The 17,296-nt window shown below is 39.8% G+C and overlaps 1 protein-coding gene and 1 long non-coding RNA gene across 2 annotated transcripts in view; both read right to left on the minus strand.

Moving 5' to 3' along the window:
• Positions 1-5,648, minus strand: part of LOC122323838 (atrial natriuretic peptide receptor 1-like) — a 24,395-nt gene extending 18,747 nt beyond the window's left edge. The window contains exons 1-2 of the mRNA XM_043217941.1: positions 5,013-5,648; positions 3,456-4,232 (exon numbers count right to left, since the gene is read on the minus strand). Of these exons, the coding sequence (XP_043073876.1) occupies positions 3,456-4,203 (748 nt within the window). The 5' untranslated portion in view covers positions 4,204-4,232; positions 5,013-5,648. The remainder of the gene's footprint in view (positions 1-3,455; positions 4,233-5,012) is intronic.
• A 2,414-nt stretch (positions 5,649-8,062) lies between these two features.
• Positions 8,063-17,029, minus strand: LOC122324223. Its single transcript, XR_006247116.1, has 5 exons — positions 16,850-17,029; positions 16,166-16,237; positions 14,757-14,818; positions 8,876-9,029; positions 8,063-8,711 (listed from the first exon to the last, which is right to left on the minus strand). It is a non-coding gene; the product is annotated as an uncharacterized LOC122324223 (long non-coding RNA).
• Between the last annotated feature and the right edge of the window lie 267 nt (positions 17,030-17,296).

Below are 17,296 nucleotides of genomic sequence, written 5' to 3' on the forward strand. Positions count from 1 at the left end.
ATTTACATGTACACTTACATATTTATATATTTTTATATATTATATATATTTATATATATTTTTTAACAGCACAAAAAAAAGTACAAAAATAATGTTATGTTAACTCGACAAGTTCACTCTGAAATCCAATTTATGAAAATTTTATTTAGGTAACCTTAACTACAATGTTTTACAAATGTAAAACACAGATGTAACTGTGCACTGTTTTAAAGTGTTGAGTTCTTTACTGCATCGGAAACATGTGTGCAACATATCTTGCACGTATATATCAATGAGACCAATCTGACTCTATATTAGCTATCTATTTATTTGGTATTCAGTGGTAAAAATCCACTTTCATGACTTCAATATGAAAGAAACGCATACTTCGTTTAAACATAGAGGTCATGACAAGCAACACTGGCTGGGGGTTTTCTTTAAGATGTTGTAAAGTGCATCTCCATTCAGCCTTTTTGTCCTTGGCTGAGACATTTATCCGCAGGTTCAAGTGTATGTTTGTTGTGTAAATGCTCCTTTTGAATGATATAAATTGTTCCACAGACTCTACTGATGTATTGTGCGTGCAGCCTTTAGACAGCCGTACACATCGCTCATCCGTAACGCTTTGTCCAAAATGTCCAAAAAAAAATAACATTTACAAGAACGAAATATTCGTATAGATCAATTCCGAATCACACTGAATCAGTTTTGCCCCATTAACTACAAAAACCACCAGAATAAGCGCGAGGGGAAAAACGGCCACCCATTCTCTCAGCTCTTTAACTCCCTACATCTATCAGTCTCCACCTGTCTGCCGGCTCTTTTCATTCTGTCCCTGTAGAGAAGACGACCTTGACTCTTCTGTCTCCTGGCGTGTGACGCCAACAGCGAGCCAGTCATTTTCTCAAAATTATTCCTTTTGTACTCTTTCCCCTCTCGACATTTCGGTATCTCTCTGTCTCTCCCTTCGTGCCTCTCTCTACTTTTCATATTCTCAGGATTTTATTAGCCGTACAAACTTTTATGAAATGCTCCGTTGTTCTTGTCAGACCCTGGGAATAGGGGCACGGGGACGAGGTAGAGTGCTCTTGCATCTCTTCCGAGTTAATTGTTTCCAGAGCTGTGCTTGCGTGAACTCATTTCTCAGCCTCGGGCACAGATGAGCTCGAGGGGCTTCTGCTTCCTGTTTCTGTTCACCTGTGCGGGACCTGTGGCAGCTCACAGACAGACCCGAGTAATAAATCTGCACTTAATAAAAGCCTATAGGCTCTCGGTATAAACCCGTCAGTCACATCTCTGTCAATATTTGCATTAGCAGTCAAATTTAATGTTCTTCTTCTTTTCTTATCTAGGTACACACCGTTAAAGGATGTAATAGGTGTACTTTTGCAATTGTATTCTGTCACATTCAGCCGTCGACACATCCAATGGCGTTACACCTATTAGTTGCTTTTACAAGAATATTAGCCATTTATCAGTGCTAATTAAGCACATATTAATGCCTTATTTTACATTTCTAACCCTAAACTTGGCTTGCGTTTTTTGTTGTACTTTTTACAATTACAATAAAGTGCCTGTCTTCATGGAGATAACAGTTACGTCTAAATGAACCCAATCTGAATTTTATATTCTGAGATTTTAGTTTGTACGAACACTGAACTTTCACAATCAGATTTGCATGCTTTTGCAGTTCATGCTAAACAAAACCCCAGCTCCGTGTTCAGAAGCAGACAAATATCGCTGGAGCTGACATACACATCAAATGAGCTTTTTAAGCAAATGTTTGATATGCACTCAGTATTCGATTGCCAGTTTGCCAAAGATAGACGTTAGACGTAAGGCACGCAACGCATGAAAACACGCGAATCCCTCCGCAGGTACAGAAGGCGGGTTTGAATTCGATTGAAAACGTTCAAATTCTAGTCAAAATTCTAAATTCAAATATTCGTTCGTCTTCGGCACACAGTTTAAGATATTTTGGATAAAGTAAAATATCCCTTTAAATTCTTTCCAATTGATCACATTACTTCACCACCCTTTCCAATTCTATTGAAATTATATTCTGATGTATTAATTGAGGTGTTCAAATGATCGATCCCATTACTAGTGGATTATTCGGGTGCATGTAAACTAATGCTAATGTTTAAGACCGACAACCACATTCCATTTTTATACCAGGTGTGACTCTCAAGTCGTCCTGTATATTTAAAGGGTGACAAGAACGGATCAAATAACGTCTGCATAGACAGGCATCAGAGACAATCCTCTTGTCTAACTCATGAATAATGCATGCAACCACAGAGGAAGAAAACCATATACCTGTACCAAATGACAAAACGTATCGTCTTCACGGATTTGATTCTTATTCTCAACTGTTTGGCATTTCAAAATACCGGTTCCAAGCCTTTCCAAACTCCCCAACCTCGCGATATTTTTTTGCAAATTTTCCTATCCTGAGAGAGATTTATAGCAATCACATTAGTGACAGGCAGGAATGATATGGCCTCACTTAAGTAACGTGCTGCATTTCAATAATGTGACGACAGCAGGTCTTTTCAGAGACATATTAACTGAATTTCTTCTCAAAAATCAGCTGTGAATTTATAACTTAAGTATTGGGCGTGATTATAATTCAAGTTTCTTTCATGATCAAACACAACCATATCCTTGTGAAAAAAGGCTTTATCGTACTTTTAAAAAACAAATTTATTATGGAAATAACTTTAAAAGGATAAACTTAATGTTTTTAGACACTTAACTGCATGTTATAAATACAATGCACTAATAGCGGACGTTTATATTACATTTAAGTAAGACTTAAGTACATATTTACAATTACAATCAAGTACATGTGCTTTAGTGTGCAAGTAAAAAGTTTATTACAATTTTAAATGCACTTTAAAGTAAATTTTTATTTTGATATTATACATATAATTATTATTATCAATTATATAAACGTGTAGAGTAACGCTGCTCATTAGAATGCATATTAATAGAAAATTAGCCCTTTATTAGTGCTAATTAAGCATATAATTAAACCCTTATTCTACATCCCTAATCCAACCCAATACCTAAACTTAACAACTACCTTACTAACTATTAATAAGAAGCTAATTAAAAATGTATCTACTGAGGGAAAAGTCTTAGTTAATAGTTAACAAGTGTTAGCTATTCTAAAGTGTTACCAAGTATACTTTTAAGATTTAAAGGCGCGAATTTAAAACAATTAAGCACACTTCTTTTCCACAAGAATACGCACGCGGCGGTGTGAACGTAGTTGTTTTCACCGGAATGTGCTATGTTAAATGATAACACATAACAAGCCCAAGCCAAAAAGCATTAGACGAGCTTCTTCAAACCGATGACAGCCAGAAAATGCGAGCAAGAGCTTTTTCATTTTACGAATGTGACATCTAACATCAGCCTGCCATTAGCACTTGACATCGCTTCCCCGCCCCACCGAGTGTCACACTTACCACGGGCTTTCTGGCTGATTTCCCGGAGAAGCACTTCATAACGGACGGGTTCATCATCCTCGTTAAACACCATGTCATCTGCCGTGATGTTGTCCTCACGCATCTGTGAGTACGGCCCCTCCACGGCAAAGTAGCACGGCCGGTCGTCGTTCTTATTATCGCTGAACATGAGCAGGGCGTGTTTGTGCCACCCGAAATGCCGGTGCATCCTGACCACAAACTCGCCCAGCTTCTTGTGCGTGGGGCCGATGTTGGTGATGGACGAGTACAAATTGAAACCCAGCGCTCTCGCTCCACCCGTGATCATCGGAACCTCCCAGTGCGTGGTGAAACGGGCCACCGGTGAGGCCGGGTAGTCACATCCCGGCCCGATGAAAGCCCAGGGGTTGTACGAGAACTTCAGGTCCACGGCCACGAGAGGAGCTACTGAATCCGAACACACTCCTTCCTTGTTTTCGCTGCTGTTGAAAACCAGTTGTAGATGGTAGCCTGGCAGCAGGTTGGGGTCGGAGTTCACCTTTTCTAGGGCCCAGTTCAAGGCGGGGCCGACCCGGGGCCATGCCCAGGGGTACTCGGTGTTGTGTTGAGGCAGGATGACCGCCAGGGTGATGTTCTGTTGAGGCGGATGGGGACTGAGGGACTGAGGCCGGTTTTGAGCGAGGGGCTCCAGTTCAACCACTCCGAAAGACACACCGCTCAGCAGGACTAGAAGAGTGAGCCTCAGCGGCCCCATCTGGAACGCTTCCATTGTCAAAATGGATGGGAAGAACTAAGACTCTGAAAACATGAAGACAGAGACACACTTGAGACGTGCTTTCGGCAGAAATTAAAATGCCTGTCATTCACCAAATCAATTGCTGACGGAAACTAAATGAGAAAATTGTACACTATTGAAATCCGCAACGATAAGCAGATGTTCTTCAGTGAAAAAAAGATATTTGTGATAATTAAAAGGTTCTTCGCACTAAGAAAATACGGTTACTCTATAATCGGTATCGTGAAAGGTTCTTTGGGAAGCCCATAATGGCTTGGCTACTAAAAAAATAATAGCAATTACGGCTTATATTTAATTAGCATGCCAATTATTAACACATTGCCTGTTTATTAGTAGCAGGTATTCCTCATGAGCACATTCTATATTTTAGCCAATAAAACCTTTCATCAAAGCTGTCATACCAAATTTTGGTTTTAAGACAACCTTGATCTAAGGTTTTGATCCAATTTAAATGTTGACTACTGCACAACCCTAACGACACCCAATACATAAACATAACAAGCCTATTAATAAAAAGCGCAAGTATATTTTTCATATAACTGAACAGACTACGATATGTAACGTCGCCTATTGTCATTTTACACGCCTTCAAACGCAAAGCTGAATGAAAACACCTCGGTTGAACTTCTTGAACGAGACGCAAGTGTATAAGACCGACGGCGTAGTCCAAGCGCGCGCCCTCGCTTTAACCCTTCAACCTAAAATACTGAAACACACTTTGGATATTTAAACAAAACTGAACAGCCAAAGACAGTAGAAGTAGTTCAATAAAACGTTTTTACCACAGATCAGGTCGTCATTTGGTGTCATGATCCCTCTGCGGTTCTTGCCTTGCTCTGTAAATTAAAATCCGTGCCTCGTGAACGCGGCGGCAAAACTCTCAGGGTACACGTTGATTTTTAAAGCTTAAACCCACTCATCCAACTTACAGGAGTGAAACTTCAGTGTGGTGTCCCTCCGCACAGAAATCAGCATGATTTCTCAAGCTCCCCTGTTTCTCTGAATGTGCTGAGGAAACGGGATTCGCGGAGAGGAAATCTGTCCCTTTCCTGGTGCGCATGTGGATTTCTTGGAAACTTTGTTAATGAGTATTGAGGCTTCTTTGGTTAAAAAAACTGTCCTCTTCTTGCTCTTGTCCCGACTGGAGAAGACGGGCAAATATTCTCGGGTGTAGATTTGATTCAGAATGCGCGCGATGTCGCAACAAAAAAGTGCGGTCAGAGTAAAAACCGCGTTCACGTTTGCATCTACGAAACGCAACTTTTTTTATTGCACAGAATGAAAAGAGCGGGGTTGATGGGATGCACGGTCTATCCTTAAAGGCTGTTCTCCTCTCAAGCTCATCCAATGAGTGTTGGGTCAGTCAAAGCGCCGTGAAGCTGGCGCTTCAAGGTGGGAGGAGGAGAGAACTGAGAGAGGGAATGACACAGTGTGCTAGTCTAAGTGCAGGCGGGAGAAGAGGAGGAGGAGGAGGAGGAGGAGAAAGAGAGAGATGTAGAAAGAATGTTCACAGCACTGTTGCGCAGCCATGTGGCATCATTACTCCATTCTGTCATGAGAGCCATAGACAGACAGACAGATAGATAGATAGGTAGACATGCATTCAGATAGACAGACAAAATGCATTGAGATAGATAGATAGATAGATAGATAGATAGACAGACAGATAGATAGACAGATAGATAGACAGACAGATAGATAGATAGATAGATAGATAGATAGATAGATAGATAGACAGGCAGAAAGACATGCATTCAGACATATAGACAGACAGACGATAGATAGAAAGATAGACAGACAGACCAGCTGAAATATAAAATGATTGATAGATCAACACTGAAGGACAGATAGAGAAGATAACTAATAGTTAATAAGCGACGCCTGTGATTTCACCCGAATTCATCTCCCGGATATGATGTTAAAGTTTTGCATACTATTATATATTGTAAACAGAAGAATGTTCCTTACCGCATGATACTATGTAATCCATCTTCAGCCAATCTATCATGTTTTTTCCTCTTCTGATGGTTTTCTTTATTCTTTTTATGAAAGATTTATGCAAATAGTAGTATGGTGTCTTTGCATCTTTAATTTTTGCAAAAGATAGATAAAAGGAAAGAAAAAAAAATAAAATATATGACATCGCAAGATGCTTGCCAAAGCACAGAGATGCTGATTCGCACGAGACTAATGTTATCACGGGACCTCGGTGTTCAGACAAATATAACAGGGTCATTTGCGGAGAAATATTTACTTTACAAATTACAGACATGGCCATTTTGCACGGGATTAAAGTCTCAAACCACCTCCAAAATGATCACAAATGACTTGAGGTCACCAGATAATGGCGCTACGCGACTTCACAGTGCCCAATCGTTAAATAAAATCCCTACTTCTGTTTTCTTTCTGTACAAAAAAGATTTTTGTAGCTTCGTAATATTACGGTTGAACCACTGATGGCAGATGGAGCGTTCAGAGGACGTCTTTCATACTTTTCTGCACCTTGAAAGTGGTAGCCATCAATGGGACAGTCGCAAGCCTCTCGGTTTTTATCCTAAATATCATAAATTGTGTTTCGAAGACAACATTTTACAAGTTGATTAATGAAAAAATTAGCATTTTGGGGTGAAGCATCCCTGAAAAAAACATCCCTGGTGAAACGTACAATTTAGTGTTTTTACATTTAGTTACCCCAGGATTTATTATATGGCTACAGGTGTATATTTTAGGGTCATATATTGCGCGTGTGAGCATGCATTTCAAATGATAAGGACATTTGTGTCTCTGTGATTGCGAATTAATCATTCGTTTAGGAATTACATGGCTGCTTGACAAATGTTTGTTGTAGCTACAAGATGACTGTGCCCTACACAGGATGAGGAGCCACTTTATCATTGTGTAACAATGACTTGACCACTTGCTTGGGAATACACAGGAAAAACAGTTTGCTGGACAGATGAGAAAGCGGGACTTGTCTTGTTGTCCCTGCCACTGTGGAAGTGTTCGGTGTGAGGCGAGGTGAGGTGGGGTCCCTCTCGACCTCCGGCATTTTAATCACATGCCTTTCTTCCTCCTCATTGTTCCAGCTTTTTCGCCCACTTCCTCCCAATTAAAGCGGTCTATTTTTGCGCAGTCCGTTACGCTTTTATTGGCTTGTGCTCCGTTCGGCCTTCTGCGGGAGAGTCTCATCTTGCGCGTCCTCAGCAGCACTCACCCTGACAAACAACTTCCAGATCAATAAAGCACAGGGAGGACTTCAGCCGCTGGCTTCCCGTACACAGAGCGCGCCGGGAAAGACGTGCTGCGCGCCAGGCCAGCACCTCCCGGTTACGGCTGGTCATAAATAAGCAGCGTAGGGAGGGCCGGACAGCTGATAAATCGTGAGCCACTTTCTCTTTCCACGCCTCCAGAAGGACGTACTTTCAAGCTTCTGCCACCGTCCTTGTGACCCAGCTGACCAAATGCCCTTCCATTCGTTCCCTGATTGCCCGTGCTGCTTATCCGGACCCCCCTCGCACTTCGACCTCATCCGGTCAACCACACACATACCAGTGACTACAGTTTCCAAAACAGGATATGTTGCACCCTCACTCATTCTGTCACTCGCTCTTTCTCTGACAATGCTCGACTACTATTACTACTAGTGATCTTGTGACTAAACAACATTAAGAATTGCTTGTCGTAAAATGAATTTCCTTTATGCATGAAATACCAGTTCTCACTATCAAAAAGTATAGTAGGCAACATCAAAGCACACTTCCTTCACAAAGCAACTGGAAGTTGCATTGGCACAAAAAATGCAAAAATTATAAAAAAAAAATAACGATGCATGAATGTTTCAGACGTAGTGTGTAAACGCGATCGACATCCTAAGGTTGTATAACATCAAATATTAATGATTACATTACGAATAATAGCATTTCATAATTTTCAAAGACGATCGTTTTTGCTTTCAAAGGTGTAATTTTAACATGAGCAAATTGCATCTCTTTTTAAAAATGCTTTGCGTAATGCATTGGTTTTCACACACTACACTTAAAATGCACTATATACTGCACAGTACACTGTTTAGAACACAGCCTCTCTCTTTTTAGCATTTGCAGGGTTGTTATTACGGGTAACCTCCTCTCATCTCTTCCCTCTCCTCCTTTTCTCCTACGTTCTTCTGTATTACTCACTCAAACTTAGGAGTTCAAACTCCAATAAATCCTCCACATTCAAAGTTCTTTTCTCAGTTACAAACCAACACGAGTGTGCTTTCCCAAAGATGTATGTAATCACTATTTGAAAAAAAACGGAACAGCCTACACACATTCCTGTGCGCAGAAAAAATACGCACAAACTGTTCTTGCTTGTTTTGTTTTGGTCTGGATTCTTCATGGCCTAATGAAACTGCTTCCTCCCTCTGTGTTTCCAGGATGTTTGATGTTTGGAGTGATCTCTCATCCTTTTTTGTGGTCTTTGGTCACTGGCCTTTAAACCTCACGATGCAATGAGAAGAGGTTTGGAATCACGGTGCGGAAATGAACAAGGAGGACATGCTTTTGTGTGAGATTGTGTCAAGTGTCTTGATCTTAATAGCTGTGTAAACATTTCATTTGCATCTCATCTCTCGTCTGGATCGAGAAGTGGTCTGATGCATTACCTCGGCACGGATAAGTCAGCCCTGTAATGACGCTTTGTATCAGCTCAGCAGTGACTTCCTGCGTGTGTACGTGGGAGGAAACTCTCGACTCCCTCTCCCTTTTCCTAACTCTCTTTCTTGCTCTGTTTCCCCTCGGAGCACCTTTACCAGGTCCCTTTAAAGAAAAACACAATAATTTTTTTTTGCAGTGGAATAACATCCTTTCCGATCCTCTGGTTGTTTTACACTACAGCTCTGGCATTTGGTTAGATAACCGCCGCTTTCACACGTTGTTATTTTGCCGCTTTGGTAGGAGATCATTAGGCAGAAGTGGTGCGAGTGTACTTTGGGAAGAGATGTCAGCAGCTTTTGGTGAAGTCTGAATCACAGTATATACACAAAAATAACCTGTGACCTCTCTTACAGCACAAGTCCTACTCATACTCAAGTTTTCCATGGCAACCAGTATCCTTGTTACAAACCAGAAGTGATCAAATGGGTAGATAAAGTCTATAAAAATGCATGATAACTTTAATAAAAACAACAGCTACCACAAATTAATGCATTTGCATAATCTCTATAATATCTATGATATGATATTTTGCACACATTCCATGTTTAAGATATCAGATAAGGGCATTTTTTTTGCATGAGGTTCAATTTTTATCATGAGAAATTGACACCCTGACCAAAAGAAGTCTGCTTGGTTTAAAATTGATTTCAGTGTGATTAGTAGTTTGTGCATCACTTTATTGACGATGGACATTTATGCTATAAAAATGGCTAATGTGATTGTGCCTTAATGCAGTGGTTTCCATTCATTATCCCGGAGTTCCCCCAACACGCTAATTCAACTCGTCAGCTCAATAGTAGAGACTTGAAGACCTGAAATCATTGTGCCAGTTGAGAAAGACATCTGAAGACATTGTTCTACTGTTTCTAAAATTTCTTGACATTTTACTTCAGGAAACCGTCATTCAATTGATTCAAATTGAAAAGAGAAGTAATAAATCGAGGCTGTGTCTTCAGAACATCCACTTAATCTGATGAGTTAACTACATGATCATGTGACAGATAACCCTGGTCAAACCCAGTTTGGAAGAAGAACATGAACGAAGACAGTTCAAGTGAAATAATTATGCATTTCTGTGAAACAAAAGCTACCATAGAACATTAAGTTTGTTAAGGACATGGTAATCAGTCGCTAGGTTCAAGTGACACTGATTCAGAGAATCAGCTCCATTTTGTAGTTTATAACCTCTATGACCGACAAGCCTTCTCTATTAGTGAACATACTGCAAGGCAAGTAAGATATAACTTCCATATCAGGGAAAATGCCTGATTACTGTTTTATTGTCATTTTATCAGCCCTGAGGAGCTGCTGTGATATGGGTGGTCATCATCCATGCAACTGTCAGCTGATGCCAAACATTATCCTGGAAATCTTAGCTATGCGCACCTGCGTGAGGCACGCTACAAGAACAGCGTCATAGCTCTTGTAACCACAAAGTCAAGCACAATTCATCTGGATTTACCCAGATGTATGTAGTTTCAACTATACGCTCAACTATAGGCTGTTATAGGCATTATTAATTACAGGCAGATGTGAGAAATGTCAATTTTAGCTAAGGTTTCTAGCTAAAGAGGCTTTAAAAGATGCAAAGACCTTAAAGCAGGGGCATTCAAACCTGCTTCTGAAGGATTTAGCTTCATCTTGGCAAACTCCTTGGGTTTTAGATGCTGCCGCAGATTGATTGGTTTACACAGAGGCCCTAGAGTGAGGGTGTCCAATCCTGCTCCTGGAGGGCTGCTTTCCTGCAGAGTTTAGCTTCAACACACTTGTTTGGAAGTTTCTAATCTTGAAGGCCTTGCTTGTTTAATTTGGGTTAGAGTTAAACTCTGCAGGACAGTGACTCTCCAGGAGTGTCCACAGGTGTCCAATTCTGTCCCACAGAGTTCAGCACTAAAATAAGTTAAATCACAATCTTCAGGATAACTAGGAGCTTCCAGGCAGGTGTGATGAAGCTAAACTCTGCAGGAAAGTGTCCCTCCAAGAACACGATTGGACAACCTTGATTTAAGCCCAAAACACACTGTACGATTATAGCAATCCTATCAGGCTACGCCCACACAAAGCCAGAGCGTTCCCTATCCAATCTTTTTCCCCCTCGTCTCAAGGAACTGACCCAAAGTGATGTAGTATACATGCCGGGCTAGCATGTGGCGCTGTAACTCTGCATCGGAGATACACTAAAAGCAGAGAATAGGACTTGAACTATGTGCATAAAGCTTGCACGCGGTATACAAACGAACATGGAACAATCTGTTAATGTTAGTTAATAAATAGAAAGTCATTTAATGACATTTATTCATGTTTTTGTTGCCGTTATGTGATGTGGCGGTGTCTGACTGTCTTTGAACCTCTCTCACTGTACGGTACTGGATTACCTCTGAATAGGAGCCACGACTGTTTCACGAAGACAATCTTTCGTCTGGGACAGCTGAAAATCGCACTGTGTGTTTATGGCTTTAGGGGGCTCTGTATAAACCGACCAATCTGCGGGCAACATTTAAAACCAAAGCAGTCTCCCACCAAAAATTATTTTGAAAATAAGTGGAAGGAGAACTATAAAATCTCAGAAAAAGAATGCCTAGCAATCAGGAAGTATGTAATATTACCTGCTGACACAACTGTGGTCAGTGTTACGCTGGCAAAGAAAGCAGTTAATCAACTCTATTTGATTCCTCGGTCTAATAATACAGTTTAGCATAAAAGAGATGAAATGGCAGAAAATGCATTAATACTTTAGCTCTGACAATGATGACAAAATAATTTATTTGCAATCCTTTTAACAACTGATGTAATCGTTTGTGGTTTCCAGCAAAGATGAGGCTCTAGTAGATACACACGTCACCAAGCATTGGTCCCAAATGTCTGTGTTGGATTAAGCTGTCACAAAAATGAACTATATCAAATGTCTCCTTTACAAATGTGTTTTCATCATTTAAGGACATAGTGTGAACGATTCCAGCTTGCATTACACTCAGAAATGCAGCGAGTTCTCACTTTCAATGAGGTGAGAACAATTTTCATGTATTCATAGTTCAACCTTGTAAACCAACTTTATTTCAGTTGGCTCAGTGTACATTTTCAGGTACTGTTCTGGCCAACAGAACAAAAGGCAAAGGCCAACAATGACTCATTTAAAACAGTCTAAAGTTTCGCCATGACATAAGTAGCAACTTCTATCTGCTTTCTCAGAATTGGATAAATTTAGCTCCAGAAGTTCTTCCCTGTCACAGAATCCCTTTCCTTTCCTCAGTGATGGTGGCATTATGGGTATCAGTTCCAGACAACCGAGGCTTTACGAAATATACCTCTATGAAATGTTTAGCAATTGCTAGAGTGACGTCTCCATCTGGCGAAAACCAGACTTCTGCTCATTTATTAGCTGTCAGTTCCACTCTGCCTGTCCTTGCTATATGCCAACCCTACTTTCAGACATCATTATTCCCACTAGAGGCACCGTGACAGAAAAAGGAAGTGGAAAAGGCTTAACTCCTTTTTATGAGAAGACTCATTCACTCCACTCCATCTAGAACTACTGAGACCAATATTATAATATAAAAAACTAATTTTTTTTTTTTTTTTATGTGATATAATGCAAAAAATATAATTAAATCCCTAAATGGATCTTGAGGAACAAAAATCTTTACTCATATACACGCACTCCTAACAATGTCACTGCATGCTCTTGATCAGGTCCTGCCAGACCTGGATCATCAGGGGGCTCCTGGGCAGTCTGTGGTGCTATACTTGCCAGCTTTAAATGCTTTGATACATAATGTCCCAGAATTTCTTATTTTAACTTAAGGCCAGTTAAGAGCATCAATGTTTTTGTCTTTTTTCTCTGTGTGGAGCACTGCCTGTTGTCAAGCTAAATGTCACTACATCATTACACAATGAACTCAAAATTAATGTTTGGGAATGTAAACTGATATTTCCTACTATCACACTACAGCAAACAAAAAAATGAAACACTGAAGCATACTGTAGCTAGCAATGCAAAGGACAATTCCCAGGCCATGCATAAAAGACCGAAATGTGTACCTTGCATGCAACGTAAGACACTTTGTCTTGGAGTGTCTGGCAAATGCATAAATGTAATGGTGCAATTACCACCTTCTGTTATTATTTCAATAATTGTTTATCGGATTTAAGATATGGCATGGTTAATTGTTTGTCATGAGTAGAGGAACATGTGAAATTTTAAGCGTATTAGCAATTGGCCAGCAGAATTGGGATCAAAAGAAGAAAATACCTGTTGCTAGGCAGCCATAACTAACCCATAACTGAGATTAGTAAATGTAGTCACATGCCTACATACTGTATACAACTTGTACACAAAGTTTGCTGACAGTTAACAAGAACAGGCTAACAGGGACAGGAAACGGTTGCAAACCTATAAAGGAACAACAACTTAGTAATTTTTCCCAGTTCTTCATTAAAGAATATGCATGTGTGTGAAATTTTAATGCTCATATGGTTAAGCAGCATTACAGCATTCAATTACAGGAGTAATTCACCCTGACAATCTGTCTTCTGTTACTCACCATTTAAGTCATTTCAAAACCATGGTGGAGATTTTCAGCAGAAAGGCACACTATATGACAGATAACATGAAACTGGAACAACATGCAGGTTATTAAATGATTCTACATAAATGCCCACTTGAGTGTAGTGTATGAAAGATGGGTTCAAATGTACAAGTGGTAAATAAATACACTGTAAATGCATACATTTCAGCATTTCAGCTCATTTTCATGGTGTCCCAAAATAGCTGACACACTTAAATGATCTTAAGTTTACCTTAAGATTAAGAATCATTTTTAGCATATGAAGTAAAAATTAGAGTGAGAAAATAGAGCACTTTAAGTACAAGTGTACTGTTTTTAGCATTGCTATGCTAAACCGATGCTATGCTATATATACACACCTAAAGCTCACACACTAGCCTATGCACTACATAGGTGTTTTTCTCACTTCTCTCAGAAGTTGCTTAAAACAAAGTAACACTGTTGCCAGTCGGTTTGAAAGTCACACTTTCTCTTTGTTACCTTGTTATCCCACAGAGTGATTTTTATGAGCTTTCAGCCGATGGCAGTAAATGTTTATTAGATGGCCTGACGAGACAACGCAGCACACACAGACAAACTCACATGCGCGATGTACTTGTTTGCTCGTTGTGATTCTTGCTGTTCTGGTTAAGATCCATCTGCCTTTTGTGCATGCATCTGGACTCATTTTTAAACCCAAAAAATAATAATTCACATGAAAGGCTCTAGTTAGCGGCAGTTGCTAAGGCAAGCATCGTTATTATTATCCCTCACACTCAGAGAGAGGGATTTAAATAAATGTACCGTTTTTGCTACAGTCATGATACCTCAAATCACACAGCTCGTTTGATGAAAGGTGTGCTGTTACTTTTTTGGACTTTTCTGGGTTGGATTTTTAGCTTGGCGGATGATAAAAAAGGGCAAAAATATCCCATATATCCTATGTATACTGAAGGAGGATCTGAGTCATATCTAGAGACCAGAATATCACAGGCTCGGAGGTAGGCTCTTTTGACTCTGAACACCCTATAGCAGCTGCATAGAAACTTATGAAAACCGCATTTAGACACATTAGACATAGCATAGCAACACGGTAGAATAACTGCAGAATATGTCACAAAAACATTTTTCAAACATTTGCGGCCAAGTACCAGCCTGCCTGGATTCAATAAACTGACCTCATGCACAAAACTGAATACTGAGCAATGTTGGAGGAAAGCAGCGTGCTTCGGAAAATAAAGCTTGGAGCTCACAGACTGTAAGGTCAAACTGAATGAAATCTCACCTTTTTAGACACATGCTTGTACTCTTTTCAGGCATTTGTAGACATATCGGCACGGCGGGTGACTGAAAGAGAACGTTACATGTATAAGACATTATAAACCATGACAAATTACAATTTGGTAACACTTTAGAACAGCGTTATGTTAATACTGCATAACAGCATTCTAAAGTATTCTCTTTAATATTAGTATTCTCTAAACAGCATTCTTTTTTTATTCTAAAAGAAACTGTGCTGTAGAAGATTTGAGAGGGCATGAGTAAGATACTGTTTGTGTGATTCATAGAGAGAAGTGCTGCAGATCTACAGGTAGGTACTGCTTGAGGAGGGAAAGAAATATGAAGGATGAGAGTAACAATGTACAGATTGACAGTATTATTGGTTTTTATCATAGATTGTCTCTGGCAAAAAGCTTTCCACGGCACACGTAGAGCTGGGCTGTCTCTTCACTAACGTCTACAGAGTCCCAAAATGACTTGCTTTCATTATCTACAATCACAGCTTGTCATGTGGATACTTTGATGTAGCTATAGGACCCAAAGCACATACAGTGCGCTGTGCGGAGACTCGTTTCTTTTAGGCTAATTTGCCGTGATCACATTTGCTGTGCTGTTCATAAATGAGAGCGTCATATCATGGCTGTGCATTTAAAGGACATGTCAAGCAAAACCCGCAATCTCAACTTCAGATCACGAGCGGTGCCGTTACAAAACATCTCACAACTAGAAACATAAACCCTTTTATTCTCCGATCCCCGAAATAAATTCCACTTACACCGCGAAGCTAAAACGGTGTCTTTTGCATTTTTCTCTGCGCGAGAAAGACATCTCATAGCAGACACAGTTTAACATTCACTTACAAACAGCAGAAACAAATGCCCACCACCTGCAGGGAAAATAACTTTCATAAGCAATCAGCGAGAGAGAGCTGAATATGTATGGCACTTCAGCCAAGATTTTGATAGAAATTGCCTATTAAAGTAGCTCTCTTAACAGCTGAAGGACAGGAAACTATGCCACCGGTTCTCAGGAACCTTCACAGCTCTCAAAGCCTATCTGAAGGTGTTTTTGGCTAGTATCTTCTGTTTATAGGGCTTTCAATCTATTTGTGCCGTCTATTTATCTGTGCTGGAGATGTTAAGCATTACCAGACGCACGGAATTAATAAAATTAGTTACGAAAAACAGAAAAAGAATCACAATTAAATGAAGACGGTAAGAGCTCAAACAAAAAGTAGTTTTAGAAGTAGGTTAATTCTTTTACTGTAAAAGTAGTTTAAGCCGATTACTGAACTAGTGTACATTTCAGAGCAATTACTAATTGAGCTCGTCTGACTCTGAGATACAGCGGATGCTTTCTTGTATTACATCTCAAGCATTTTTCATTTTTAGCGTAATCATCCCACATACTGACCTCTTGGCTGTAAATGTCTGTCCCACTGCATTGTGTGGTTTTCAGCATCCTTGAGAGACACCTTCTGAAAATCTGGTTTCATCCAAAATTGAAGACGAAATTACTAACATTCATCAAACTTGCCACGTGACCTATAATTGGATGAACACTTAAAAATGTCATCAGAAGTAGAATTAGAAGCACATGTCCCTGTTTTATGGACACTATGAATACAGGTATACTTATTTCACATGGGCTGTTTTTTTTGTCGTTGTTTGCCTAATATATAGTAGAAAGGACACAGGCGTATTCTGCAGTTGTTTAATTGTTTATCTGTTGACTTATTTTGCCCTTATATTGTCATATTGCCCTTTGTTTTAAACGTGTGCTATTATATACATTTTTAATAATAAATATTATATACATTTTGTATATTGTGCTGTCACAAAACACTAATGAGCCACGAGAGAACTTGTGCATAATTCGAATTTCCTTTTAAGACATTACTTTAACCCAAAAAGCAAACTATGCTCCCTTCGAAGTGGTTGTCTTTAAAATGTATCTTGTGTAATGCCAGGCTATCAGCAATCAGGAGCACATTTAAAAGTCATTTCATTTCGTATAATAGGACTACTTTCTAAATTACATTCGCCATCACAATGTTTTAATTATTACGACGGAGGCTATGATTAAACGACGCTCCACCTGCAGCTGTAGTGTAGAATTGGCGGGACTGCTTCTTTTGTGTTTACGGACAAGACGTAATGACGCCGCGCCGTGCTCGAATTTCCCGCGAAAACCGTACCGCTCAAATTAACAAGCCGTTGTGAACCGGCCTAAAGTAAGGCGATAGTTTTAAACGCTCACTGGTTATGTATTTGAATCGCTGCAGCTGTAATCAGCGTCAAGCGTCAAAACTTCTCTCTTGGTTCGTATTGTATTGTATTGTGTTGTATTGTGTAGCCCCGCCCACCGCGACATCTCATTGGTCTTAATGATATACACGTGAGGCGTAGAAGAGAAGACTCTTAAAAGTTTGGCAAACTTTTCTGCAACTTTCAGTTTTTGAAAATGGCGCCGTTATTGACCTGTTTCTCCTACCCGTCTGTTTTATTTTGAATGATTTTGTAAATAATTTTAATAGTAAAAAAT

This window comes from Puntigrus tetrazona, chromosome 19 (genome assembly GCF_018831695.1).
Source record: "Puntigrus tetrazona isolate hp1 chromosome 19, ASM1883169v1, whole genome shotgun sequence".
NCBI classification, from domain to species: Eukaryota; Metazoa; Chordata; class Actinopteri; order Cypriniformes; family Cyprinidae; genus Puntigrus; species Puntigrus tetrazona.